The sequence below is a fragment of the Hyla sarda genome, chromosome 6 (genome assembly GCF_029499605.1).
Source record: "Hyla sarda isolate aHylSar1 chromosome 6, aHylSar1.hap1, whole genome shotgun sequence".
Classification (NCBI taxonomy): Eukaryota; Metazoa; Chordata; class Amphibia; order Anura; family Hylidae; genus Hyla; species Hyla sarda.
This window is the reverse complement of record NC_079194.1, coordinates 142,443,732-142,470,494: the sequence shown is the minus strand read 5'-3', so window position 1 is coordinate 142,470,494 and position 26,763 is coordinate 142,443,732. Positions and strand designations below refer to the sequence as shown.

Sequence of the window (26,763 nt, the reverse complement as noted above, 5' to 3'; positions counted from 1 at the left end):
CAATTTATACGGAAATCGAAGTAAATGAGGGCTATTATCTAGTACGCCAAGTGGAGAAAACAGGAAAAAGTGACCACAATATAATACATTTCCACTTGTCTTTTCAATAAGGTCTTTTGTTGATAAGCCACAACAGCACTAAACTTCAGAAAAGCAAAGTTCCAGCAACTTAAAAACACCCTTAAAGACACTGCATTTTGCTTAGTATTTTTACTAAGGAGTGAAACTAAAATAGAGACAAACTACAATAGAAACATTTACACCCCTTTATGTGTTTTGGACCCATTGCTGGTTTTTGTAAGAACACCAATCAAAATAAGGCCCAAAGCAAGCCTCAAAATATTGTAGTGAATTCAATTCAACAAGAACTTTATAAGAGCAGTGTCGGCTTTACAGGACTGATGCAAAGCAACTGTGGTGCCAATATTCAAAAGAGGTAAAAAAGCAATCTATAGCCTGTTAGTTTATCCTCTATAACTGAAAAATATATAAATGGAGTTATATATTTACTTTATCAATGAAATGAAATATATAACTCCATGTTAGCATGGGTTTATAAGGCATCAGTCCTGTCTGATCAGCTTCTACGAGGAGGTCAGTTCCAGACTGGTACAAACCTTTCAATGTCACCACAATAGGCAGTACCCAGGACGCTGGCACCTGCAGCAACACCTGGTCCTAGAAAAGAAAACAGAAAAGTGGTGTAACACCATGAGTGTCATGGCTGCTCAGATCTTATAACCTGTCAGCTTCATCAATTTCTAGTAATACTGAAGAGTGGTCCTCCATATTGTGTGTGTATATATATATATATATATATATATATATATATATATATATATATATGTATAGTGTAGGCAATCACTTAATCCTCACCTCGTCTCCATCCTCCTCCTCTTCCTCTTCCTCCTCCTTCATGTCTGGGATGAGCAGGATAGGCTTTGAGGTACTCAACAGCATAAACTCCCAGAACACAGGGTCCCCCAAGTCAAAAGTCATATCCTACAATAGAAAAAAAAAAAAAAAAAAGTTTAAATCCGCTCACCCCTCTATAGTGAAAGTTCAGAGGTTGAGCTGCAGGGAAACTGAACACCTATGGTCTTTTTCTAATCGATTACAGCTGATTATTATTATATATTATATATTTTTATAGTGCCCTTGATTCGAGAGCGTTGTACATATTCTAAGGGTTAAATTACATGACTTAAAAGAAAGTATAATGAATGTGAAACAACAACAACAGAGTGATATAAAGGGAGTGAGGGTCCTGCCCACGGGGGATTACATTCTACAGGGGTAGGGCGGGGAAAACAGTAGCTCGTCATCAGTGAAAAGTTGGGCAAACAGCAGGTTATTGAAGGTCGCAGGCAGTCCTGAAGGGATGGGCTTCCAGGTTCTTTTTGAAAGACTGGATTGTAGCTGATGGCTAGATGGTTTGGGGTAGCTGGTTCCAGTGTATGAGGAAGTCTTGGAGACAGTTGTGTAAGGTGCTGTTGAGGAGAGAGCACAAACATGGGTCTTGAGAAGAACGGAGATTATGTGAGGGGTAGCACTGCAAAAACAGGTCAGAGATGTATGGGGGAAAATGAGGGTAGACGAGGATGCTGCAGTAGTCCACATGGGAGATGATGGAGGCATGTACCAGTAGTTTAGTAGAGTCAAAGTTGAGGAAGGAGCGAACTTGAGAAATGTTTTTGAGGTGAAGGCAGCAGGAGGTGGTAAGGGCTTGTATGTGTGGTTTGAAAGACAGAGTCAAAGGTGACCCCAAGCCAGTGCGAAGACAGTTCAAGGTTGACATGTTGTTCCAAAAGTTTTGAGGCAAAGGGAAGAAGCAAAAAGATGGGTCAAGAAATGGTTTTCTGAGGATAGGTGTGATGGTTGCATGTTTAGTGATAACTTGAAGAGATGGGTTACAGCTGGGATGAACACAGTAGTAAGGTTGGAGATAAGGTGGGATAGAATTGGGTCAAGTGCACAAGTGGTGAGGTCTAATGTGGAAAATAGTTTGGAGAGCTTGTCTTCAGTAATGGAGAAGAAGCAAGCTATGGGAGGAGAGCACTGATTGCTGGGGTTCCATTACAGAGACTCTTTCTGGTCTGCTTATACTGTGTTCATAGTGCATTCGGGCAGTACACTGGAGGTATACATTGAGATATCTGTCAAAAGGTATCTTGGTATATCTTGTGGCATATTCAGCAGGCCCAGTGAATTTCATGTACTGAATATAAGCTAGGTCTACATTTTCTCCATTTCCTAACCATATACTTTAGTTTTTTTGCAGAATGTAAAAGTGGGTTTTTGAGTCCTGTAAAATAAAACTATATGTACAGCAAAGACCAAATGTAGTAACTAGACTAAGTTCAGTTCTTTAAACTCAAAGGCCTGCTGGGTGTACACCTTGGTATACATTAGCATACCATTTTGCAAACATCCTGCATGCAGTGTGAACCCAGCCTTAGTGTCAAGTAACCCTTCTAACAAGTGACTAAAGTGGAGAGCATTATTCATTTGAAAACAGTCTTCAAATCTACATTGTCTTTCCATAATCCCTAAATCCAGGCCATTTACCTTGCAGCCATTGCGACAGTCTTGCATGTTGACCCAATAATTTTCGTGATTCCACAGACTCTCAATACCCAGAAAATGTGGGTCTTTTGTTTCATAAGCATTGCCTGTCAAGGCATCAATAAAGAAATTGTCTGGCACTTCTCTCTTCCCAGCCAGGACTAACACCCAGCAGTGAACTCTGAGACCGTACAGGGGATCCGGACCAGACCTCTCTGCATCCTGTGAACATAGGTCTTGCTGTTACTCACAGATGATGAAGACTGTATTAGTAGGACACTCTGCACCAGCATTACATACTAGAAAAGTCGATCAGTAGGGATCACACCATAACTCAACAACTGCTTGGATGTCAGTGTATTACACAAGACACCTCTGTGGGGTTTAGGGATCATTGCACACAATATACAAAGCTCCTACTTATGGTGCAGCACATGGTCTAGGCGCAGTGGGGGTCTTTGAAATCGCAAATAGTTAAAGAATTCAGATATCCTAACTCAGCATAATATGCAACCTTGTATGTAATCTTACTGTAAGGCGACGCTCCTCCTCTTCCTGTTTTTTGAGGTTGACGGCCTGGATCTTGGCCTCTTTCTTGACTTCTTGCTGAAGTTCAAATTTACTGACTAATTGTCTTGGAGGTCGCACACTGTATTTCTTGTGAGGCTTTACCAGTGATACTCCAGGGCTCTATATTAAGGAATAATATAGGAGTTATGGGGACAATTCATCAAAACTTTTGAAGAGGAAAAGTTGACCAGTTGCCCATACTAACCAATCAGATTGCTTCTTTCATTTTTGAAAAGCCTCTGAAAAATATAAGAAGCGATCTGATTGGTTGCTATGGGCAACTGATACACCTGTCAAACCATAATGCCGGTGTCCTAAGGCGAGCTCTGGGAGGACAGAAACCTCCCATGGAGCAGAAGGCCTATATTAAGGATCTTGATGAATCTCCCCTTATGTGTCCAGTAGTGCACCCTGCAGATACAAAGCTAGCACAGATTATATAAACAAAATGAGTATAACTGAATAAAGAAATGTAGGAAATACAGTAGATACTGCATAGGGGGAAGGTAATGAGGGGGTATATGGAGAAAAGATACCTGTAGCAAAGATGGTTGATGTATGAACACTAAGGAGGAGATTTAGCAAAACCTCTGTAGAAGAAAATTTGCCCAGAGCAACCAATCAGATTGCTTCTATTATGTTGGAAGGGGCCTTTGAGAAATAAAAGAAGCAATCTGATTGGTTGCTATTGGCAAATGGTCAACTTTTCCTCTGCACAGGTTTTGATAAATCTTCCCTAAAGTGTTTACATAAATGGGTAATGGCTAAAAGCGAAACAACAAAACTTTCTCACCTCTTGTGTGGTTTTCAGTAAAGGACAAGTTTCTCGAGTCTCATCCATAAGACACATTTCTCGAGTGGCATAGCCACTAACACAGTAGGCATCGTATCCAGCACCCAGCAGCAAGGAGCAAAGTAAGATGGAAAAATCAAAGCAATTTCCCTTCTGTTTCCGTAAAATAGAGTATGAGGAGAAGAGGTAGCGAGGCTGTGAATGAGAATGTAAGGGGTGAATGAGAGAAGCAGGAAGACATATAATATACAATGCATATGGAAAGGGACAAAGTGGAGGACAAATACAGGAAAAAAAATACAGAAGCAAGAGTGGTGGAAAGAAAAAGTAAAGATGAATAAATGGTGGAGCCATATGAGGAGCAGAGAAAATGGATGAATGAATGTAAAGATATAGGAAGATAAGTAAATGGTGTAAAGAGGAGGAGGCTGAACAGTGGAGATAAATCAGGGGCAGATTGAGTGAATGGTGGAGATATAAGAAAACAAGACAAATGGTATATGAAGAGAAACTGAATGACTGGTAGAGGTGTACGAAGAGGAGTATTATGAATGGTGGAGATATATGAAGAGTGAATCAGATGAATGAATGGGCAAGATATATGAAGAGTGGATCAGATGAATGAATGGTGAAGATATATGAAGAGTGAATCAGATGAATGAATGGTGAAGATATATGAAGAGTGAATCAGATGAATGAATGGTGGAGATATATGAAGAGTGGATCAGATAAATGAATGGTGGAGATATATGAAGAGTGGATCAGATAAATGAATGGTGGAGATATATGAAGAGTGGATCAGATGAATGAATGGTGGAGATATATGAAGAGTGAATCAGATGAATGAATGGTGGAGATATATGAAGAGTGAATCAGATGAATGAATGGTGGAGATATATGAAGAGTGGATCAGATAAATGAATGGTGGAGATATATGAAGAGTGGATCAGATGAATGAATGGTGGAGATATATGAAGAGTGAATCAGATGAATGAATGGTGGAGATATATGAAGAGTGGATCAGATAAATGAATGGTGGAGATATATGAAGAGTGAATCAGATGAATGAATGGTGGAGATATATGAAGAGTGGATCAGATAAATGAATGGTGGAGATATATGAAGAGTGGATCAGATGAATGAATGGTGGAGATATATGAAGAGTGAATCAGATGAATGAATGGTGGAGATATATGAAGAGTGGATCAGATAAATGAATGGTGGAGATATATGAAGAGTAAATCAGATGAATGAATGGTGGAGATATATGAAGAGTGGATCAGATGAATGAATGGTGAAGATATATGAAGAGTTGATCAGATGAATGAATGGTGGAGATATATGAAGAGTGGATCAGATAAATGAATGGTGGAGATATATGAAGAGTGAATCAGATGAATGAATGGTGGAGATATATGAAGAGTGGATCAGATAAATGAATGGTGGAGATCCACGAAGAGTGGAACAGATAAATTAATGCTGGCGATACATGAAGAGTGGATCAGATGAATAAATGGTGAAGATATATGAAGAGTGGATCAGATAAATTAATGGTGGCGATACATGAAGAGTGGATCAGATGAATAAATGGTGGAGATATATGAAGAGAAGATTAATTAATGGTGGAGATACATGAAGAGAAGATTAATTAATGGTGGAGATATAGTAAAAGAAAATGAAAGACCAGTCAAGGGGGACACCATATGCACTAGCGTTACCATATATACCTTAACCCTCACATTATTCTTTTGTCTTACTCATGTCCACTGTTATTTATGTAACCTGAGAAAGCTGGCTCTACTGACTGCAGAAACGCTGTGTTGGGACTTTACATACGTATCAGTTATAAGTTATGATGGTCTATGTATAGGGTTAACTGGGGTGCTCCGTCTGAGAAGGGACAGTATTGGAAAAAAGACCGTGACTTTTCCACCATTTCCCATCATGCAGTAAGTCTCATGCACCTACGATGAGAGCACACCTGACCTAGGAGGAATTACCTGAATAAGAATGGAGCTAACTCCTGGAGAGTATTCATGTAAGTTGGACCTATTTCTATAAATGAAGCCCTAGCCATGTCTTGCTCACTGCCACTTTGTCCCCAATGTATCTTCTATGAGTAAGCCAAGGAGGCTATACAGTTTCCTATATACCTATCCTGTACTGTGTATACTGGTTATTGCATAATTAGGTTATATGCTGGTTTGAGTGGGGGCCATTATACAGTATATGCAGAGTTATTGTAAAGTTTGTTCAGCTTGATTATGAGTACAGTATATTATAAGGACCCAACTCTGGGTTGCTGATGCATCCTCATGGACTTGTGATATGATTTTATTGCTAAATGTGTGCTTTTGGAATACAGTTATAATTTAAACTCATTCTTAAAGAGAAACTGACAGGCTGTTCATCAGCACTAAACTCAATATATTGGGTTATGGTGTGGTGAACAGCTTAAAAAAAAGTAATCACTTACATCAATCTGTCCAGTATTTGTAGAGTTATGCCCATTTATTCTCCTATTCCCATTGCGCAGCTCTGCACAAAGGAGGCAGGGAGCCGCCTCCTCCAAGCTCCCCTGCCTCCTCTACACCCCCCCCCCCTTGTAATGAATATGCTAATGTCTGCCAGTGTGAGCGCTCTGCACAGGCATTGCTGCCTTCCGGGCAGACATAGCATATTCATTATGGGGGCAACCTGGACGGGAAATATGGAGGAGGCAGAGGAGCTCGGCTCCAGTACATTGGGTTTAGTGTGGGTGAACAGCCCCCAGACGAAGCGAATAGCGAAAACGCGTTCGGGTAGGTGAGATGTTCCTTCATAGGGTGCATGACTGGTATTGTTTTCATATTTGCTGTGCTTTCATTTTCAGTCTCCCCTATTCTATTATTCATTCTGATTACATCTTCTGATATACCATTACCTCCATTCATTTACATTTTTACCAACTGTCTCTAGTTAGTTATTTCATTGCATGTTGGAGGATACTATTGGATATACAGATAGAATTATAATTGTCTATTTATTTGCATTTATTCTTAAGTTGAACATTTGGAACAATCTCACTCTGCTTTTCAGTGTGTGTTTTTTCTGATCACCATATCTTGCCTCTCGTGATTTTAATGTGTATGTACTTTTAACCTACTGTGAAATAAAGATTATAATTTTTTTGCTAAAATTCACCTAGATTGCCTCCTTTTCTGTGAGAGCTGTCAGTTTCTCTTAAAAGTAACATTTTAGGGATTTCTGTCTGTAAAATTTAGTTGTTATAGGAAGTTCTGGTCATTTCTGTAATGTTTTTTTCAAGATGTATAAAGAGTAGAGAATATAAAGGAATGACGGGGACATATAAACAGAACAAATAAGGCTCCTTTCACACTATATGTTGCTCCGTTTTAAAGACCCGTTACAATGACCCTTAAAAACGGCTGTAAAAAAAATCCCATTCAAGTCTATGGGATTTTTTTGATTATCCGTTATCACCCGTTATAGCCCGCTATGAATAACGGACGTTATTTGTGACAGGAGAAAAATTTGTGCATGTAACATTTTTTTCTCCCGTCACAAATAATGTCCGCTATTCATAACGGGCTATAAGGGGTGATAACGGATAATCAAAAAATCCCATACACTTGAGTGGGATTTTTTAACAGATGTTTTTAAGGGTTTTCTTAACGGGACATTGTAACGGAGCAAAATATAGTGTGAAAGGAGCCTAAGATGAATGAAGGCAATAGACTCAAGAATAGTGGCTTCCTACCAGCACTATCGCAGGGTTCAGCGGTTCCATTGTTAAAAATTCTGACACAAAATGTGCACATTCAGCCCAGTTATAGAGCTCCGGGTAAGGAAGAAGCGTTGGACGTAGTGTGGTGCACACAAACTTCTGTGGATGAAGCAAAAGATAGAGACAATGAAGAGAGTGTACGCACTCCTGAGGAGAAAGATTCCTGCCTGTCTTACACACATCAGGAGACAGTCACTCTACGTTCTCCTTCTTACACATACCAGGAGACAGTCACCACACATCCTCTACCTTGAAACACATAAACCCTTGTCCACCCTGCCTCCCCAGTAAACACCACGTCCTCCATCTTACACACACCAGAAGACAGTCACCACACATCCTCCATCTTATACACACCAGAAGAAAGTCACCATGCATCCTCCATCTTATACACACCAGAAGACAGTCACCATACATCCTCCATCTTATACACACCAGAAGACAGTCACCACACATCCTCCATCTTATACACACCAGAAGACAGTCACCATACATCCTCCATCTTATACACACCAGAAGACAGTCACCACACATCCTCCATCTTATACACACCAGAAGAAAGTCACCATGCATCCTCCATCTTATACACACCAGAAGACAGTCACCATACATCCTCCATCTTATACACACCAGAAGACAGTCACCACACATCCTCCATCTTATACACACCAGAAGACAGTCACCATACATCCTCCATCTTATACACACCAGAAGACAGTCACCACACATCCTCCATCTTATACACACCAGAAGACAGTCACCACACATCCTCCATCTTATACACACACCAGAAGACAGTCACCACACATCCTCCATCTTATACACACCAGAAGACAGTCACCATGCATCCTCCATCTTATACACACCAGAAGACAGTCACCACACATTCTCCATCTTATACACACCAGAAGACAGTCACCACACATCCTCCATCTTACACACACCAGAAGACAGTCACCACACATCCTCCATCTTATACACACCAGAAGACAGTCACCATGCATCCTCCATCTTATACACACCAGAAGACAGTCACCATACATCCTCCATCTTATACACACCAGAAGACAGTCACCATACATCCTCCATCTTACACACACCAGAAGAAAGTCACCACACATCCTCCATCTTATACACACCAGTTATACACACCAGAAGACAGTCACCACACATCCTCCATCTTATACACACCAGAAGACAGTCACCATGCATCCTCCATCTTATACACACCAGAAGACAGTCACCACACATCCTCCATCTTATACACACCAGTTATACACACCAGAAGACAGTCACCACACATCCTCCATCTTATACACACCAGAAGACAGTCACCATGCATCCTCCATCTTATACACACCAGAAGACAGTCACCATGCATCCTCCATCTTATACACACCAGAAGACAGTCACCATGCATCCTCCATCTTATACACACACCAGAAGACAGTCACCACACATCCTCCATCTTATACACACCAGAAGACAGTCACCACACATCCTCCATCTTATACACACCAGAAGACAGTCACCACACATCCTCCATCTTATACACACCAGAAGACAGTCACCACACATCCTCCATCTTATACACACCAGAAGACAGTCACCACACATCCTCCATCTTATACACACCAGAAGACAGTCACCACACATCCTCCATCTTATACACACCAGAAGAAAGTCACCATGCATCCTCCATCTTATACACACCAGAAGACAGTCACCATAAATCCTCCATCTTATACACACCAGAAGACAGTCACCACACATCCTTCATCTTATACACACCAGAAGACAGTCACCACACATCCTCCATCTTATACACACCAGAAGACAGTCACCATACATCCTCCATCTTATACACACCAGAAGACAGTCACCACACATCCTCCATCTTATACACACACCAGAAGACAGTCACCATACATCCTCCATCTTATACACACCAGAAGACAGTCACCACACATCCTCCATCTTATACACACCAGAAGACAGTCACCACACATCCTCCATCTTATACACACCAGAAGACAGTCACCACACATTCTCCATCTTATACACACCAGAAGACAGTCACCATGCATCCTCCATCTTATACACACCAGAAGACAGTCACCACACATCCTCCATCTTATACACACCAGAAGACAGTCACCACACATTCTCCATCTTATACACACCAGAAGACAGTCACCATGCATCCTCCATCTTATACACACCAGAAGACAGTCACCACACATCCTCCATCTTATACACACCAGAAGACAGTCACCACACATCCTCCATCTTATACACACCAGAAGACAGTCATCACACATCCTCCATCTTATACACACACCAGAAGACAGTCACCATACATCCTCCATCTTATACACACCAGAAGACAGTCACCACACATCCTCCATCTTATACACACCAGAAGACAGTCACCATGCATCCTCCATCTTATACACACCAGAAGACAGTCACCACACATCCTCCATCTTATACACACCAGAAGACAGTCACCACACATCCTCCATCTTATACACACCAGAAGACAGTCACCACACATTCTCCATCTTATACACACCAGAAGACAGTCACCACACATTCTCCATCTTATACACACCAGAAGACAGTCACCATGCATCCTCCATCTTATACACACCAGAAGACAGTCACCACACATCCTCCATCTTATACACACCAGAAGACAGTCACCACACATCCTCCATCTTATACACACCAGAAGACAGTCACCACACATCCTCCATCTTATACACACCAGAAGACAGTCACCACACATTCTCCATCTTATACACACCAGAAGACAGTCACCACACATCCTCCATCTTATACACACCAGAAGACAGTCACCACACATCCTCCATCTTATACACACACCAGAAGACAGTCACCACACATCCTCCATCTTATACACACCAGAAGACAGTCACCACACATCCTCCATCTTATACACACCAGAAGACAGTCACCACACATCCTCCATCTTATACACACCAGAAGAAAGTCACCATGCACCCTCCATCTTATACACACCAGAAGACAGTCACCACACATCCTCCATCTTATACACACCAGAAGACAGTCACCACACATCCTCCATCTTATACACACCAGAAGAAAGTCACCATGCATCCTCCATCTTATACACACCAGAAGACAGTCACCACACATCCTCCATCTTATACACACCAGAAGACAGTCACCACACATCCTCCATCTTATACACACCAGAAGACAGTCACCACACATTCTCCATCTTATACACACCAGAAGACAGTCACCATGCATCCTCCATTTTATACACACCAGAAGACAGTCACCACACATCCTCCATCTTATACACACCAGAAGACAGTCACCACACATCCTCCATCTTATGAGAAAGTCCCCACACATCGCCGATTTTACACAAGACACTTACCGGACATCTTACATGAGGCAGTCAAGAGATGTCCTCCACCTTACACATGCCATGAAACAGTCACCGCACATAATCTACCTGCATGTGCATGTCATATCTTACACATACTATGGGGAGATTTATCAAACCTGCCAAGAGACAAAGTTGCTGAGTTGCCCATAGCAACCAATCAGATCTCTTCTTTCATTTATAAGAGGCCTTTTCAAAAATGAAAGAAGCGATCTGATTGGTTTCTATGGGTAACTCAGCAGATTTTCCTCTAGACAGATTTTGATAGATCTCCCCCTATCACATTAGATGACACTCACCTCCATACCACACTCATTTAATGGGGACTTGAAGAGTGGCTTCCTATCAGGGTAGAGGTGCGTGTACTGACGGAAGAAGTTTTCAGCTAGGTTCAGCAGTGTCTGCTCCTTAGGAGAATTCTCAGTGTAGGATAATGGGAACCTTGTGACATCTGCAGCTTCTTCCTCTTCTCTGGGGAACAAAGAGAAGATTCCAGTAAATGGCAGAGGCTCCAGAGTAGGGAGTCTTTAAAGCGAGAGAAGTGCACCCCACGTACAGCCTGCACTCCATCGCGCACTCCATCGCGCACTCCATCGCGCACTCCATCGCGCACTCCATCGCGCACTCCATCGCGCACTCCATCACGCACTCCATCACGCACTCCATCGCGCTCACCTGAAGGCATCCGTCACTTCAATGAGTGCCATGTGCTCCTGTATATGGTGCAGCTCCTGGTCACTCAGGATGTTCTCCTCCTCATGTCTGTGCTCATCCACCTCCTCTAGAGCCTCCATGACACCTGATAAAGAACACTGTACACTAACACATGATAGGGGTGATAGTGTACAGGCAAAACCATGGTCATTACAATGATATGGGTGATAGTGTACAGGCAAAACCATGGTCATTACAATGATAGGGGTGATAGTGTACAGGCAAAACCATGGTCATTACAATGATGGGGGTGATACTGTGAGGTTGGCAGTGGAAATGCTGGTCATTATGATGATGTGTGATAGTGTGGGGGTGGAAATGTTGGTCATCATGATGTTGGGGGTGATAGTGTGGGGTGTATAAAGGGACTGCTTGTCATTATGATGATAATAGGGGTTGTAATCTGGAGGGCAGGGAAAGTACCACATATTATCATGCGGGCATCGTGAAGGGAAGGTGCTGGACGCTATACCGATGATAAGGGTGATAGTATGGAGAATACAGGCATGCCGACATTATAATGACGGGGGTAAAAATGAGGAGGGCATATTATGCTATTTAGATATTACGATTAGGATGGGATTGATGGTTTGGGGGTCGGGCAAATTCGTATTATTATCCTAATGATGATGATGATAACTCTCTTACCTGTATGTCTGTCCAAGCGTCACGTTGCCCGGCAACAGAACCGGAAGCTGGGCGCAGAGGCTGTAGGGAGATGTAGTTCCGCCTTTCCCGAACTAGGCTGCGTTACACTAGAGCGCGGTGACTGCTGGGAGAGGCGAACAGGAAACCACATGATGATTGACAGCTGCTACTTATAAGGGAGAGGCGGGGAGAGGGTGGGGGTGTGTCGTCGAGAGTGGAGGTCACGTGGTGGTTTATAGTGTTAGTACACAGGGTTCCCTGCACGCAGCATATATCTGCTCCACAGACCATAAACACTGCTACACAATACTTATATCTTCATATACACCTCACACAATACATATATCCTCATATACACCTCTACACAATACTTATATCTTCATATACACCTCACACAATACATATATCCTCATATACACCTCACACAATACATATATCCTCATATACACCTCACACAATACATATATCCTCATATACACCTCTACACAATACACACATCTTCATATACACCTCTACATATTATACACACATCTTCATATACACCTCTACATATTATACATACATCTTCATATACACCTCTACACAATAATTATATCCTAATATACACCTCTACACATTATACACACATCTTCATATACACCTCTACACATTATACGCACATCTTCATATACACCTCTACACAATACTTATATCCTCATATACACCTCTACACAATACTTATATCTTCATATACACCTCTACACAATACATACATCTTCATATACACCTCTACACAATACATACATCTTCATATACACCTCTACACAATACATACATCTTCATATACACCTGTACACAATACACACATCTTCATATATACCTCTACATATTATACAGACATCTTCATATACACCTCTACATATTATACACACATCTTCATATACACCTCTACACATTATACATACATCTTCATATACACCTCTACACAATAATTATATCCTAATATACACCTCTACACATTATACACACATCTTCATATACACCTCTACACATTATACACACATCTTCATATACACCTCTACACATTATACGCACATCTTCATATACACCTCTACACAATACTTATATCCTCATATACACCTCTGCACAATACACACACCTTCATATACACCTCTACACACAATACACACACCTTCATATACACCTCTACACACAATACACACACCCTCATATACACCTCTACACATTATACACACATCTTCATATACACCTCTACACATTATACGCACATCTTCATATACACCTCTACACAATACTTATATCCTCATATACACCTGCACAATACACACACCTTCATATACACCTCTACACACAATACACACCCTCATATACACCTCTACACACAATACACACACCCTCATATACACCTCTACACATTATACACACATCTTCATATACACCTCTACACAATACTTATATCCTCATATACACCTCTGCACAATACACATATCCTCATATACACCTCTGCACAATACACATATCCTCATATACACCTCTGCACAATACACATATCCTCATATACACCTCTGCACAATACACATATCCTCATATACACCTCTGCACAATACACACACCCTCATATACACCTCTACACATTATACACACATCTTCATATACACCTCTACACAATACTTATATCCTCATATACACCTCTGCACAATACACACATCCTCATATACACCTCTGCACAATACACACACCTTCATATACACCTCTGCACAATACACACACCTTCATATACACCTCTACACACAATACACACACCTTCATATACACCTATACACACCTTCATATACACCTATACACACACCTTCATATACACCTCTACACACAATACACACACCTTCATATACACCTCTACAAACAATACACACACCTTCATATACACCTCTACAAACAATACACACACCTTCATATACACCTCTACACACAATACACACACACCTTCATATACACCTCTACACACAATACACACACACCTTCATATACACCTCTACACACAATACACACACACCTTCATATACACCTCTACACACAATACACACACACCTTCATATACACCTCTACACACAATACACACACACACCTTCATATACACCTCTACACACAATACACACACACCTTCATATACACCTCTACACATTATACACACACCTTCATATACACCTCTACACATTATACACACATCTTCATAAACACCTCTATACAATACATACACACACCCTCATATACACCTCTGCACAATACTTATATCCTCATATACACCTCTGCACAATACTTATAGCCTCATATACACCTCTGCACAATACACATATCCTCATATACACCTCTGCACAATACACATATCCTCATATACACCTCTGCACAATACACACATCCTCATATACACCTCTGCACAATACACACATCCTCATATACACCTCTGCACAATACACACACCCTCATATACACCTCTACACAATACACACATCTTCATATACACAATACACACCCTCATATACACCTCTACACAATACACACACCCTCATATACACCTCTACACAATACACACATCTTCATATACACAATACACACCCTCATATACACCTCTACACAATACACACACCCTCATATACACCTTATACACAATACACACACCCTCATATACACCTCATACACATTATACATCACCTCCTGAGTGTTCTGCACATTACATTCTCCACTGTTATATACATCATGTCCCTCAGATTTATTTATATAGCATATACCATGCATGTTATATAGTTAATTTCCTCTATATACATCGCTTTACTTATATCACTGCGCTCATACACATCTAGCACCTCCCGGTCATATACACCCCTACCTGTTCTATACATTACGTCCCCCTTCTGCACCCCAAAATGTGATATTTATTACCTTTTTATAGACACGTTCTATATAGATCTCCTTACAGTGCCATCTAGATGACTGCATACTTCATATATACGTTACCTCCTGTATATTCTTATGCACATAAAGAACAGTCTGTACTTGGTCACTAGTGATTCAGTAGCAGAACCTGTGTGTTTTGGAGGCGTTCTGTCCTGATGACATACATGTGTTGTGATATAGGATGTTGGGCTTTAGTCACTGACTATGTTCTGTCGTACAGATGGCGTTGCTGGGTACTTGCTGGTGGTTTGTTGCAGTGTTGGGGTTGATGGCTTTCGTCACTCCAGAGCAGGTTGATGGTAAGCTGTGGGGCTGTGAGTAGCTCCTCCACCACTTCTTGCTCTTATCATTGATATGCTGTTTTTTTTTTTTTTTTTTTATCGAATACCTTTTCCTTTCCATTTAGTGAATGAACCTAAAGGGGACGTGCATATGTTCTACCTAGACCCATGGCCCACTGAACAGAGCACAGACCCTGCTACCATCTCCAGGGTGAGCGCTGCTTGTCCAACCAATGTGTGTGAGAATGGAGGAAGATGCACCATGTTCAATGGACAACTTCATTGTGTGTGTAAACCAGGCTTCATGGGTGACAGATGCCAAGGTAGAGTGGCATGCATGTTCTTGACGGGTAGGTGAAGGTGCTGGATTCTATCTTATGCCTTAAGTTACTTTTCATTATTTCCAGATCTACAGTTGCAGCTGAGCTGTGATCCTGACAGGATGACCTTTCATGTCCTAAAGAGCGCTCTCCATGAGCTGAACGTGAACTTGTCTGCCTTACACTTGTCCAACCTAGAATGTAAGCTGCTGGACACATCTGAGCTGTATGCCTATGCCACCCTGACCCATGAAAACCACACTCTGTGCGGCACTAAGGTCCAGGTAAAGGTCCATGTGTACTTAGTGATTCCCTGATGTTTTTTCTATATTCACACCTGTGGAGGTTTTATTTTTCTTCATCAATGGAGCAGAAGAACGAACAGAACAGCTAGAGGATTCACTATTCAACAAACCCCAACAAAGCCTGATGGATCTCATTGACTTTAATGGGGTCTATCATTTTTACCCAGCTTTACCAAACAAAAAAGGGACTGTGTACTTTTATGTCTGGTAATTTATATGGAATTTGGTAAGGAGGCTCCTATAGGTAAAAGAGCATCAAGGGACAAGTAGAAGAATGATTGATTGAGTCAGCATGATTTGGATGGACCACCTTGTGGGCACCAGTTGCGTTTGTCCTGCCTCTTAGGCTACATTCACATCACAATTTTGCCATACTGTCTTAAATCAGGATTTTTTTTTAAACATACCACAAACTGTATGCAATTGTGTGCTCAATACAGTTTGTATTGACTACAATGTTATAAAAACTTTTTTTTCCTTTTTTATAAAGGAAACAAAACCCTTTGAAGACAAATAGGACACAACAAGATACAAAACCATGGTAGACTACAGTTTTGTGCACAGGAAAAAAACGCAGAAAAACTGATAAGTACAAAAACTTGCACAACTGGATACATCTTTTTGTGTACGTTTTTATATGGGTGGCCTATGTAAAAGGCAGACAATAGTTGTTTTCAAATTCAAAAGCTGATTCAAAACAGTATGGCAAAATCATGATGTGAATGCACCTTACCTGTTTCTCGTTTGTGTGAAATCTGTTCTAATGTTTTGTTGGCTTAACACTAGGCATGAAATGCCAGTGAAAACCAGTCTGTTAAACTAAAAACTCCCACTTAGTGGCCCCTTTATAGATTGAATGTCATGTCCTTTATCTGTACCAGGTGAATGGCAGCCATCTGATCTACACCAATGAACTGAGCACAAGCATAGCTAAGGAGAGTCAAGTGGTGCCCAGCGCTATGATATCCAGGTCTCTTGGCATCCAGATTGGCTTCTCCTGCATTTATCGCTATGATAAGGTTGTGTCCCTACCTTTCCCGCTGATCACTGGTGCTGCGTAAGTAAAGAATAGAAGACTGTGTATAGTCCCTGGACCATACTCAAACTCATCTGCTGCAATAAGTTTGGCACAGAATCTGAGGTTCCTTATTTTGGTCCACTATATTGTGTAGGCTGTCTGCTGCTCCCTAAAGGGGGTGGGTGTTCTGTCTGACCACCACTGCTCTTTCTTTATATGTAGATTGGTGACTTTCGTGGTAAAAGAAGGAGAATTCAATGTCACGATGACTCTCCACCCTACAGAGGAGTACCTAGAGCCGTATGATTACCCCCCAGTCATTCCACTGAATCGTCATTTGTATGTCCAGCTGCACATTCATGGTCATGGCCCTCAGAACTTTTTCACCCTAAAGCTGGAGGAATGCTGGGCCACCCCGTGGGTTCACCATGACAGCGCAGTCCGGCATCTCCTTATTAGAAATGGGTAAGCATCAGTTTCAAATTTCTTCTGTAGTCACATTGAAGGGACAGGGGCCCCTCTCACTTGTCTTCTCCTGAGGCTCGTATTATGGTGCTCTGCGGGTGATGGTGGGTTTTTCCATGACTGATTGTAGCTGCTGTTTCTTATAGGATTGCAGACGACTCCACGGTGGACATTATTGACTCTGGAAACCAGTCCCTGAGTCGCTTCTCCCTTCAGATGTTCCGGTTCATACAGTACCAGGAAGTTTACCTGCATTGCCGTATCTGGCTCTGCCAGTACAACATGACGCACTGTCACCAGCAGGTATGTGGTGCCCCCAGACGGGGGGGGGGACTGCAATGTGACAAGTGGTTAGGCATGCTTTAGAAACATAATAGCATTATAATGCAGCTGTGTGGTGAACATTTGCCCCTCAACATAGTGTTCCAATGTTGCATGATAAGTAAAGACAAATTTTTCTGTGTCCTCTACAGCCTAGCACTGGGCGGCATAAAAGAGACCTGAGTGACCCATACAGAAAGGTTGTATCTTGTGGGCCCATCCAGCTTGTTGGAGGTGTCAGGACCAGCATGGAAGAACCAGAGTCTGGTATGTCATGCCCTGAATGGTGAGAACAGAGGATGATGGGGTATTGGGGGCTTCACAGACAGGTTTCCTTTCTGTCTCAAAGGCCAGCATCTTCTTACTATATTTCCTTCCACAGGTCTAAAAATAGTCCAGGCTACTCATTTCAGTTATCTTATTGTCTGACAGCTTCCAAATGTATGCACAACATATAATGTGGGCCAGTCAGTGAGTCATACTGTGTGGGTCTAGTTAAGGTGGCTGGTCACTGAATCCTCAGTGCTATTGGAGAGTGGGTCTATGTTCACACACAATTTTTGTGCGGACATTCCCCCAACAGCGGAAATGCTCAGTCTCATGGACAGCAATGTGTTTCCATCCGCACTCTGCAGAAAAAATAGACATGTTCTTTCTGCGGACTCCGAAATCGGAATTTCCGCAGCAGAAAAATTGCGCAGTGTGCACAGCAGTATCCCATTGATAACAGTGGGATTCTGCTGCTGCTTCGGAATCTTCATGCAGAATTCTAATGCTGAATTCCGCATGGAAATTCCATTATGTGAACGAACCCTGGCACTGAGGCGTTGCATGTTGCAAAAACCCAAACCCTCTGATCTTCATCAGACAATCAGTAGATGCACTTTCCCGCAGCCCTGACTACATAACAAAATGAGTCTTCTGCAGGGTAGATGCCAGTGTAGTCTTCACACCTTACATGTCCCTAATCTCTTGCCTTTCTCTTCTCCAGGACTCAACACACTCGTCCTTTCAGGATCTTTTGCTGCAGGAGTTGTTCTTCTCATCCTTAGTTCTGTTGGTTTTGCAAAAGCTTTTAAAAAAATGACCGGACTGAGAAGCACTAATCTTGCTCATGTGGAGCGACTCTAAATAAACACTGAACCTTTAATGTTGTGTCTGCTCACTGTGTATGTGGTGTGCTCTGCAGAGTTCACTGTCCACTTTCCTGTAGGCAGCATTGGTAGAAGGCATATGAATGCCCATTCCAAGAAGTGGGCACTTGGCAGGCAAAACATTGCTCTGTAACTGGTGATCAGCAAAATTCTTATATATTACAATGATACATCATGTTGGATTATGCAGTTCAAACAAGAATACAAGCAGTTATGGACCTGTTCCCACCTGTAGGGATTCATAAGGGGAACTCTACTTGTGTACTTCATCTAATGCTAGAACTATATACCAGGCCTTATGCTGGTCACAGTAAAGGAGACAACTTCTAAATAATGGTTTTTATGGCACAAATAGAGGCAAGTATACAAACAAGATCACACTACATACACAATCTGTGCACAGCACACCAAATACACATCATCCATGTACAGTACACCAGGTATGCACACCAGATCCGTGTACAGCAAAGTATTTGCATTTAAATATACAAGTATAATTTTTCAGGTCATCCCTCAACAATGCACAATGGGTCAAAGAGGTAATTTCAGCACAAAAAAAAAAAACATATCCCCTATCCACAGAATAGAGGGGAAGTGTCTGATTGTGGGGGGCCCGTCCTCTGGGAGCCCTCCCTTGTGAGATTTTTAGAACAAAGCCCGACTCTTCCCACTGAATGGAATGGGGAGTGTCAGCACATGCTTAGTTTGGTGTGTGAGGGCCTTCGATATACCAAAGGACATCAGGCCCCCATTCTCACCTGGGATCCCCTTGACCCCATGATCAGACACAAACAATTATTTTTATTTTTTATAATTTTTTTTTAAAGCGCAGGAATTGTGAGCGGCCTTTCTAGGGAAATTCTAAAAACATTCTCATGAAAGATTAACTGTGGACTAGTGGCTATTGGACAAACAGTACGAAGATCATTTCAGATAAAGTTCATATTACTCTGGCCACACACAACTATTGTTGTTATTAGTTTTTGCCTGGCTTACAATAATTTTAGTTGAAACTAGCTATTTACATGAACATCCATGTGTATGAATTTCAGTTACAGGAAACATGTCATTAAAAATTACCTATTAGTTTAAAACAAGTTTTTATGTTAAATATTTTTTTTATTTTTGTTTTCTAATTTTAAATTTTACAATCTATATTTGAAAATAATCCTGAAATCTCGCTGTTTTCATTCTTTCCAAGTAGTTATTACATGCACAACTTAAAAACCCAAGTACAGCACTTTGGCATCATCGACGCTTTCATAGAAATTAATAGAGTGCGTGCTGTCTACATGCGCTCCACACTGTGAACTCGAGATCGTGGGGGGGCCCCAACGGTCGGATATGCTACTTATCAGCTACTTATCCCCTATTCTGTGGATACGGGATAAGTTAATTTTCGACTAAGTTCTCCTTTAAGACTCGAAACGGGTTGCTTTCTACTTCATTTGTTGCTTCACCATATTACAGAGATCAACCAATAATCTCCCTATGTAATAAAGTCATAAGTCTAAAATGAACAGAAGAATAATCCCAGCACTCCCCAGATACTTCCAAGCAAAAGTAGTTTTTATTGCAATAAAAACTACTTTTGCTTGGAAGTATCTGGTGAGTGCTGGGATTATTCTTCTATTCTGCTCTGGACCTGATCCATCCACGAGCACCACCAACAAAGGTAGTGCCAACCTTTACCTTTCTCACTAGGCCTAAAACTAAGCTGAGGTTTAGGCTAGGTTCAGACTACGGAATTTCCGTATGCAATTCTGCTTTGAAATTGCAGGTGGAAATTCCGCTTTCTAAAATGCATAGTGTGGTGAATGGGTTTCCTTTCACAAATTCATACTTCGGAATTTGTGAATGGAAAATCCGCTTGGAAATTTCGCCTGAAGAATGGGGTTGCTCTTTCTTCAGGCGGAAATCCGCACGGAACACATTGCAGTCTATTGGAGACTGCAGTGTCCGCGCGGTCCTAGCGCCGACTGATTCAGTCAGCGCTGGCCGCACTCGGAATATCCGGGCGAAAAATTTCTGCCCGGAGATTCCGTAGTCTGAAGCTAGCCTAACAGATCACTTTCCAGCAGTTCCCTCTTTATCATTAATGACAGGATTATAGGGAAAGGTGACACCAGTATACATATAAGACACCATTTACAGTAGCTGAAGCTCAGAGCTCCGCAAAATGTACTAAAATTGAAATGTAAAAACATTACAATCAGAAAATAGAAACCGATTAGAAAAAAGAACATGTTTCATAAATGTCTCTAATCAATAATAATTAAAAAATATCTCATTTACATTAGTACATTTCTTCTATATACAAAAAAATCATGTACAGTACAACATATACATCCACAAGCTCTAAAATATTCTTCTGTTGGTACATAGAAAACTTGTAATACCCAGTGTGATGATCCCAGAAAGGATGAGCATACAATGTAATGATAAATGGTCATATGCGAGTGCTTCATCTATATGGTGTCAGAGAGCCTACATTTACATCACATTTTTGCATCATTTTAAGGTGTCCAAAAACATTATTACCGGAAACTACAGAAAGATTAAGATGCATTTTTTTTGTTTTTTTTCTTTCTTGTATCAGTTTGTGTCTATTTTGAAATGGATCAGGTTTTTGCCTTTTTAGAGGTGGTAAAATCTATTGCAAGCATTATAAAGAATAAAAAGGTTTTGAAACAGGATAATGTAACAGAATGTCTAGACATTGAATGTCTTGCATTGTACAAAATATTGTTCAACTGGGATCCTGTTTTTTTAATAAGACAGCAAAATAAGACACCGTGGGGGAGATTTAGCAAAACCTGTCCAGAGGAAAAGTTGCTGAGTTGCCCATAGCAACCAATCAGATCGCTACTTTCATTTTTCAGAGCCCTTTTCAAAAATGAAAGAAGCGATCTGATTGGTTACTATGGGCAACTCTGCAACTTTTGCTCTGCACAAATTTTGATCTCCTTCATATGCCATATGTCTATCCTTGGGCAATTTTGTGATCTGTAAATGGCTTAAAAGACAGACCAAAAACAAATAAGCAGCAGGAAAAAAGGAATTTTTCTTTTGTCCCACTCCCCAGTTAATTATGGTTAAAAAACTGTCCAAAATACTGTGCGAAAACAGCCTAAACTATCATGGTGCCCAATTAAAAGCCTATGGATTGGTTTGAGAAATTAAAAAGAAATAAATAAAACATCAAAGGGGCAGTTTCAACAGGAGAGAGACACATGAGAAAAACATACCCTAAGGCCATGTTCACGCCATGTTTTTGCAACCTGTTGGCAAACACCTTTTTTTTTTACTTAAAGATTAGAAAAAAGGCACCTTTAAAATTAGATTCATCAGGATCCTGTTGCCTTAAATGATCCAGCTACAAAAAAACAGGATCCATCTGAATATGTTGCATCCTGTTTTAATGGTAAATTGGCTCACCCACCCCACCCCCAAATAAAACAGATGCCAAAACATGTTGTAAAGCTAGCCTGATAGCTCTCAGTCTATACAATGTTAATAAGAGAGTGTTGTGCGTACACCATGATGATATAAGAGAGTGCTGTGCGTACACCATGATGATATAAGAGAGTGTTGTGCGTACACCATGATGATATATTACAGTGCTCGGTCTATATCATGATTATGTGCTCAGTATTCTATTCTAGAACTATGACTTGGAAGATTTGTGTGTTCTCATTGGCCGTGGTCCCAGCAGCTATTTATACGCTTTATCTGCACTTTTCCTCCCTACATCCTTGTCTGGCGCCTTTGCTCTCACGGGATTTATAAAGTCACACAATGTTCCATATTTCACTGGAAATTTCCTTTTTCCTGGATGAGATGTGGCAGAATTTGCAGGGGATGGGTGGTAATGTCGCCGGCCTTTGGTTTAAATCAAGTCTTACAACTTAAAGCATAATGGGTGGCGCAGAAATGGCGAAAGCACCAAATGTCTAGAATGCCACAAACAGGAAGGGGGCTTGTTAATACATACTTAACACCTGCTGTCACATAGCCTGAAATCCTGGCAGTCAGAAAACCTCAGAGTCTCCTCAAGAGCTTACAATTTTCACTGTTCAACATCTGACCAAGAGGAACACAAGTTACTGAGACACCAATGTCCCTTTCAGTCTAAGGTTCTGGCAAAGTGCTCCAATTCTTAGTAAAGTGCTTGTTACACAGAGGAAGCAGTGTCACCGTGGCCGTATTCTCTCTGACACACCCATCATCCTAGAAGTTTCTTGTGGTCGCTGCTGGGGATCTGATCGGCCCGGGGGGAGGCTGGAGTGGCACTTGTACAGTCTGAGGTGTGTGACTGGTTCTTGGCCGAAGGTTGCGACAAGGCACAATACCACAGGAAGATAAAGAAACCTGGAGGGAAGGAAACACCAGGGGAGTTAACATCAGCTATAGATATAAACAGAATATATAGGGGGATCCGTGTAGAAGAGGACGGCACCAGGGTATGATGCGCTGTGCTCGTGGATCGTATAAATCGAATAAAGAAGAAGAAATCCTGGCACCAGCAACTTGAATGCAAATAAAGGATTTATTCGTAATATAGCATATTACACACGTAACAAGACGCGTTTCGGCTTATACAGGATACGATTGAAAAAGGCTGAATAAGCCTAAACGCGTCTTGTATATGTGTAATATGCTATATTACAAATAAATCCTTTATTTGCATTCAAGTCGCTGGTGCCAGGATTTCTTCTTCTTCATTATATATAAAGGGAGACTGAAGATGACATCACCTACAGATACATGCAGTATATATGCAGGGGCATCGAGCAACCATGACCTCTAAAATGCATCTTATATATGGGGGAGCCTGCAGCTGGTATCACCTATGCAGGCCTGGTGCAAGGATTTTTGCCACCCTAGGCAAAAGCTAATTTTGCCGCCCCTTGACCCTGCTTATTGGCTCCACCCTTTGACATGCCCCACCTTACTACTGGGGTAATCTGTCAGAAAGAAAAAAGGAACGACAGATACTGGCGCCTTGTGTATTACCCTTAGTAACATTAGCAAAACCGGTCCAGTGACTGACCCAGTAACTAGAGATGAGCGAATTTACAGTAAATTCGATTCGTCACGAACTTCTCGGCTCGGCAGTTGATGACTTCTCCTGCATAAATTAGTTCAGCTTTCAGGTGCTACGGTGAGCTGAAAAAGGTGGATACAGTCCTAGGAAAGAGTCTCCTAGGACTGTATCCACCTTTTCCAGCCCACGGGAGCACCTGAAAGCTGAACTCATTTATGCAGGATAAGCCATCAACTGCCGAGCTGAGAAGTTCGTGACGAATCGAATTTACTGTAAATTCGCTCATCTCTACCAGTAACCATATAGATGGCCGCTCACCTTAAAAAGAAGTAATATGAGCCTTTTGCCCCAGTGATAATGGGGTACTATAGATCTGGATTTGCTGCTCAGCCTTCTGGGTTGCAGGAGTAAGCAACACTGCTGTCTTGGTGTGAAGATGAGGAGAACTTGAAAAAAAAAACCCTTGTAGAATGGCGCTGCGGCTCCCAGGTAAGGATGGAAATGGACTAGATATTGGTACAAAGGTTCTCAGCAGAACCATTTATTAGGTAACCATTTATTTTCTTGCACTTAATAAACGGTTCTGCTGAGAACCTTTGTACCAATATCTAGTCCATTTCCATCCTTACCTGGGTGCCACAGTGCCATAATACAAGGTTTTTTTTCAAGTTATTCCACATCCATTACTACTGGGGTGACACACTGTAAGAAACCTCCTCCTCATGTAATCTCCTTACTACTGGGGTGACACACTGTAAGAAACCTCCTCCTCATATAATCTCCTTACTACTGGGGTGACACACTGTAAGAAACCTCCTCCTCATGTAATCTCCTTACTACTGGGGTTACACACTGTAACAAACCTCCTCCTCATGTAACATCCTTACTACTGGGGTGACACACTGTAACAAACCCCCTCCTCATGTAATCTCCTTACTACTGGGGTGACACACTGTAACAAACCCCCTCATCATGTACTCTCCTTACTACTGGGGTGACACACTGTAACAAACCCCTTCATCATGTACTCTCCTTACTACTGGGGTGACACACTGTAACAAACCCCCTCATCATGTACTCTCCTTACTACTGGGGTGACACACTGTAACAAACCCCCTCATCATGTACTCTCCTTACTACTGGGGTGACACACTGTAACAAACCCCCTCATCATGTACTCTCCTTACTACTGGGGTGACACACTGTAACAAACCTCCTCCTCATGTAATCTCCTTACTACTGGGGTGACACACTGTAACAAACCCCCTCATCATGTACTCTCCTTACTACTGGGGTGATACACTGTAACAAACCCCCTCATCATGTACATTCCTTACTACTGGGTTGACACACTGTAACAAACCCCGTCCTCATGTAATCTCCTTACTACTGGGGTGACATACTGTAACAAACCCCCTCCTCATGTAATCTCCTTACTACTGGGGTGACACACTGTAACAAACCCCATCCTCATGTAATCTCCTTACTACTGGAGTGACACACAGTAACAAACCTCCTCCTCATGTAATCTCATTACTACGGGAGTGACACACTGTAACAAAGCTCCTCCTCATATAATCACCTTACTACTGGGGTGGCGAGGTTTTGCTGGATGGGTGGGGGCTTGGGATGCTGGCTAACTTTATTGCAGTGGGCAGAGCGGTGCCCCCATACATAGTGGGAGATTTATCAAGCTGTCTAAGGGCCCATGCACACTACGGAATTTCTGAGCCGAGAAATTCTAGCACCTATCAATGGGATTCTGCTGCACAGTGAAAACAATGGAATTTCATTTTAGCAGAATGCATTGCTGGCTATGGGGACCAGCAATATCTACACTGCCTCAGAATCTCCACCCAGAGTTTATCTGGGGAAGAGATTCCGTAGTGTGCATAGACCCTTATAGCAGATAGATATAGCAAGCAATCAGAGCTCAGATGTCATTTTATTAGAGCAATATGAGAAATGAAAACTGTACCCTCAATGCTATGGGCAACAAAGAGAATCTTACTGTAAGATATGCTTGATAAGTCTCGGCCTATATACAGTAGATAGACATAGTACAAATGGAAAGGGGGGGGGGGGCAGTTTGGAGCTGGCATTACCTGTAGGCATAAACAATATACAAACATGGAAAAATAGTGGCCACCCTTCCATTAAAGAGAGAAAACCCCACAATGCCCCCTGAAATTACTTGAAACTGACAAAAGTAATAATGAATAAAAATAAAGAAAAAATGACCCAAAATACACAGCTAAAAACACCCAAGAATGTGTAAGAGCAAAACACTTGATCGCAATGACTGCTTAAACCACAACTCAAAAGCAATGTCTGATCTTCATAAGGTAATTTTCAGTAATTGATATACATTATTACCTTTG

At 41.6% G+C, this 26,763-nt stretch overlaps 3 protein-coding genes across 7 annotated transcripts in view; 1 reads left to right on the top strand and 2 right to left on the bottom strand.

The window, feature by feature from the left end:
• Positions 1 to 12,641, bottom strand: part of DRC7 (dynein regulatory complex subunit 7) — a 48,106-nt gene extending 35,465 nt beyond the window's left edge. For 2 of the 5 annotated variants that reach the window (XM_056525344.1, XM_056525348.1), the window contains exons 1-9: positions 12,295 to 12,313; positions 11,833 to 11,956; positions 11,457 to 11,628; positions 7,689 to 7,814; positions 3,929 to 4,123; positions 3,097 to 3,255; positions 2,569 to 2,787; positions 877 to 1,002; positions 618 to 678 (exon numbers count right to left, since the gene is read on the bottom strand). In XM_056525344.1, coding sequence (XP_056381319.1) covers positions 618 to 678; positions 877 to 1,002; positions 2,569 to 2,787; positions 3,097 to 3,255; positions 3,929 to 4,123; positions 7,689 to 7,814; positions 11,457 to 11,628; positions 11,833 to 11,956; positions 12,295 to 12,307 — 1,195 coding nt within the window. In that variant the 5' untranslated portion in view covers positions 12,308 to 12,313. Of the gene's footprint in view, positions 1 to 617; positions 679 to 876; positions 1,003 to 2,568; positions 2,788 to 3,096; positions 3,256 to 3,928; positions 4,124 to 7,688; positions 7,815 to 11,456; positions 11,629 to 11,832; positions 11,977 to 12,294; positions 12,314 to 12,519 lie in introns of those variants that run through there. The other 3 variants (XM_056525345.1, XM_056525347.1, XM_056525349.1) reach the window with 3 other exon arrangements.
• An 88-nt stretch (positions 12,642 to 12,729) lies between these two features.
• Positions 12,730 to 19,324, top strand: LOC130276252 (pancreatic secretory granule membrane major glycoprotein GP2-like). Its single transcript, XM_056525350.1, has 9 exons — positions 12,730 to 12,739; positions 15,692 to 15,770; positions 15,878 to 16,075; positions 16,160 to 16,356; positions 17,259 to 17,434; positions 17,618 to 17,860; positions 18,007 to 18,163; positions 18,334 to 18,448; positions 19,173 to 19,324. Exons 2-9 carry the CDS (start codon positions 15,692 to 15,694, stop codon positions 19,310 to 19,312), a joined length of 1,305 nt encoding a protein of 434 aa, XP_056381325.1. The 5' UTR covers positions 12,730 to 12,739; the 3' UTR covers positions 19,313 to 19,324.
• Positions 19,325 to 23,559: 4,235 nt separating this feature from the next.
• LOC130277465 (adhesion G-protein coupled receptor G1-like) overlaps positions 23,560 to 26,763 on the bottom strand; it is a 54,944-nt gene continuing 51,740 nt past the window's right edge. Inside the window, exon 15 of the mRNA XM_056528137.1 lies at positions 23,560 to 23,706. Coding sequence (XP_056384112.1) covers positions 23,561 to 23,706 — 146 coding nt within the window. The 3' untranslated portion in view covers position 23,560. The remainder of the gene's footprint in view (positions 23,707 to 26,763) is intronic.

Excerpts from the sequence above, each read along its gene's own strand:
- LOC130276252 (XM_056525350.1), top strand. The coding sequence starts at position 15,692 with ATGGCGTTGCTGGGTACTTGCTGGTGGTTTGTTGCAGTGTTGGGGTTG. Across the intron at positions 16,076-16,159 it reads CATGGGTGACAGATGCCAAG|ATCTACAGTTGCAGCTGAGC; the intron begins GTAGAGTGGCAT and ends CATTATTTCCAG. Across the intron at positions 16,357-17,258 it reads TGTGCGGCACTAAGGTCCAG|GTGAATGGCAGCCATCTGAT; the intron begins GTAAAGGTCCAT and ends TATCTGTACCAG.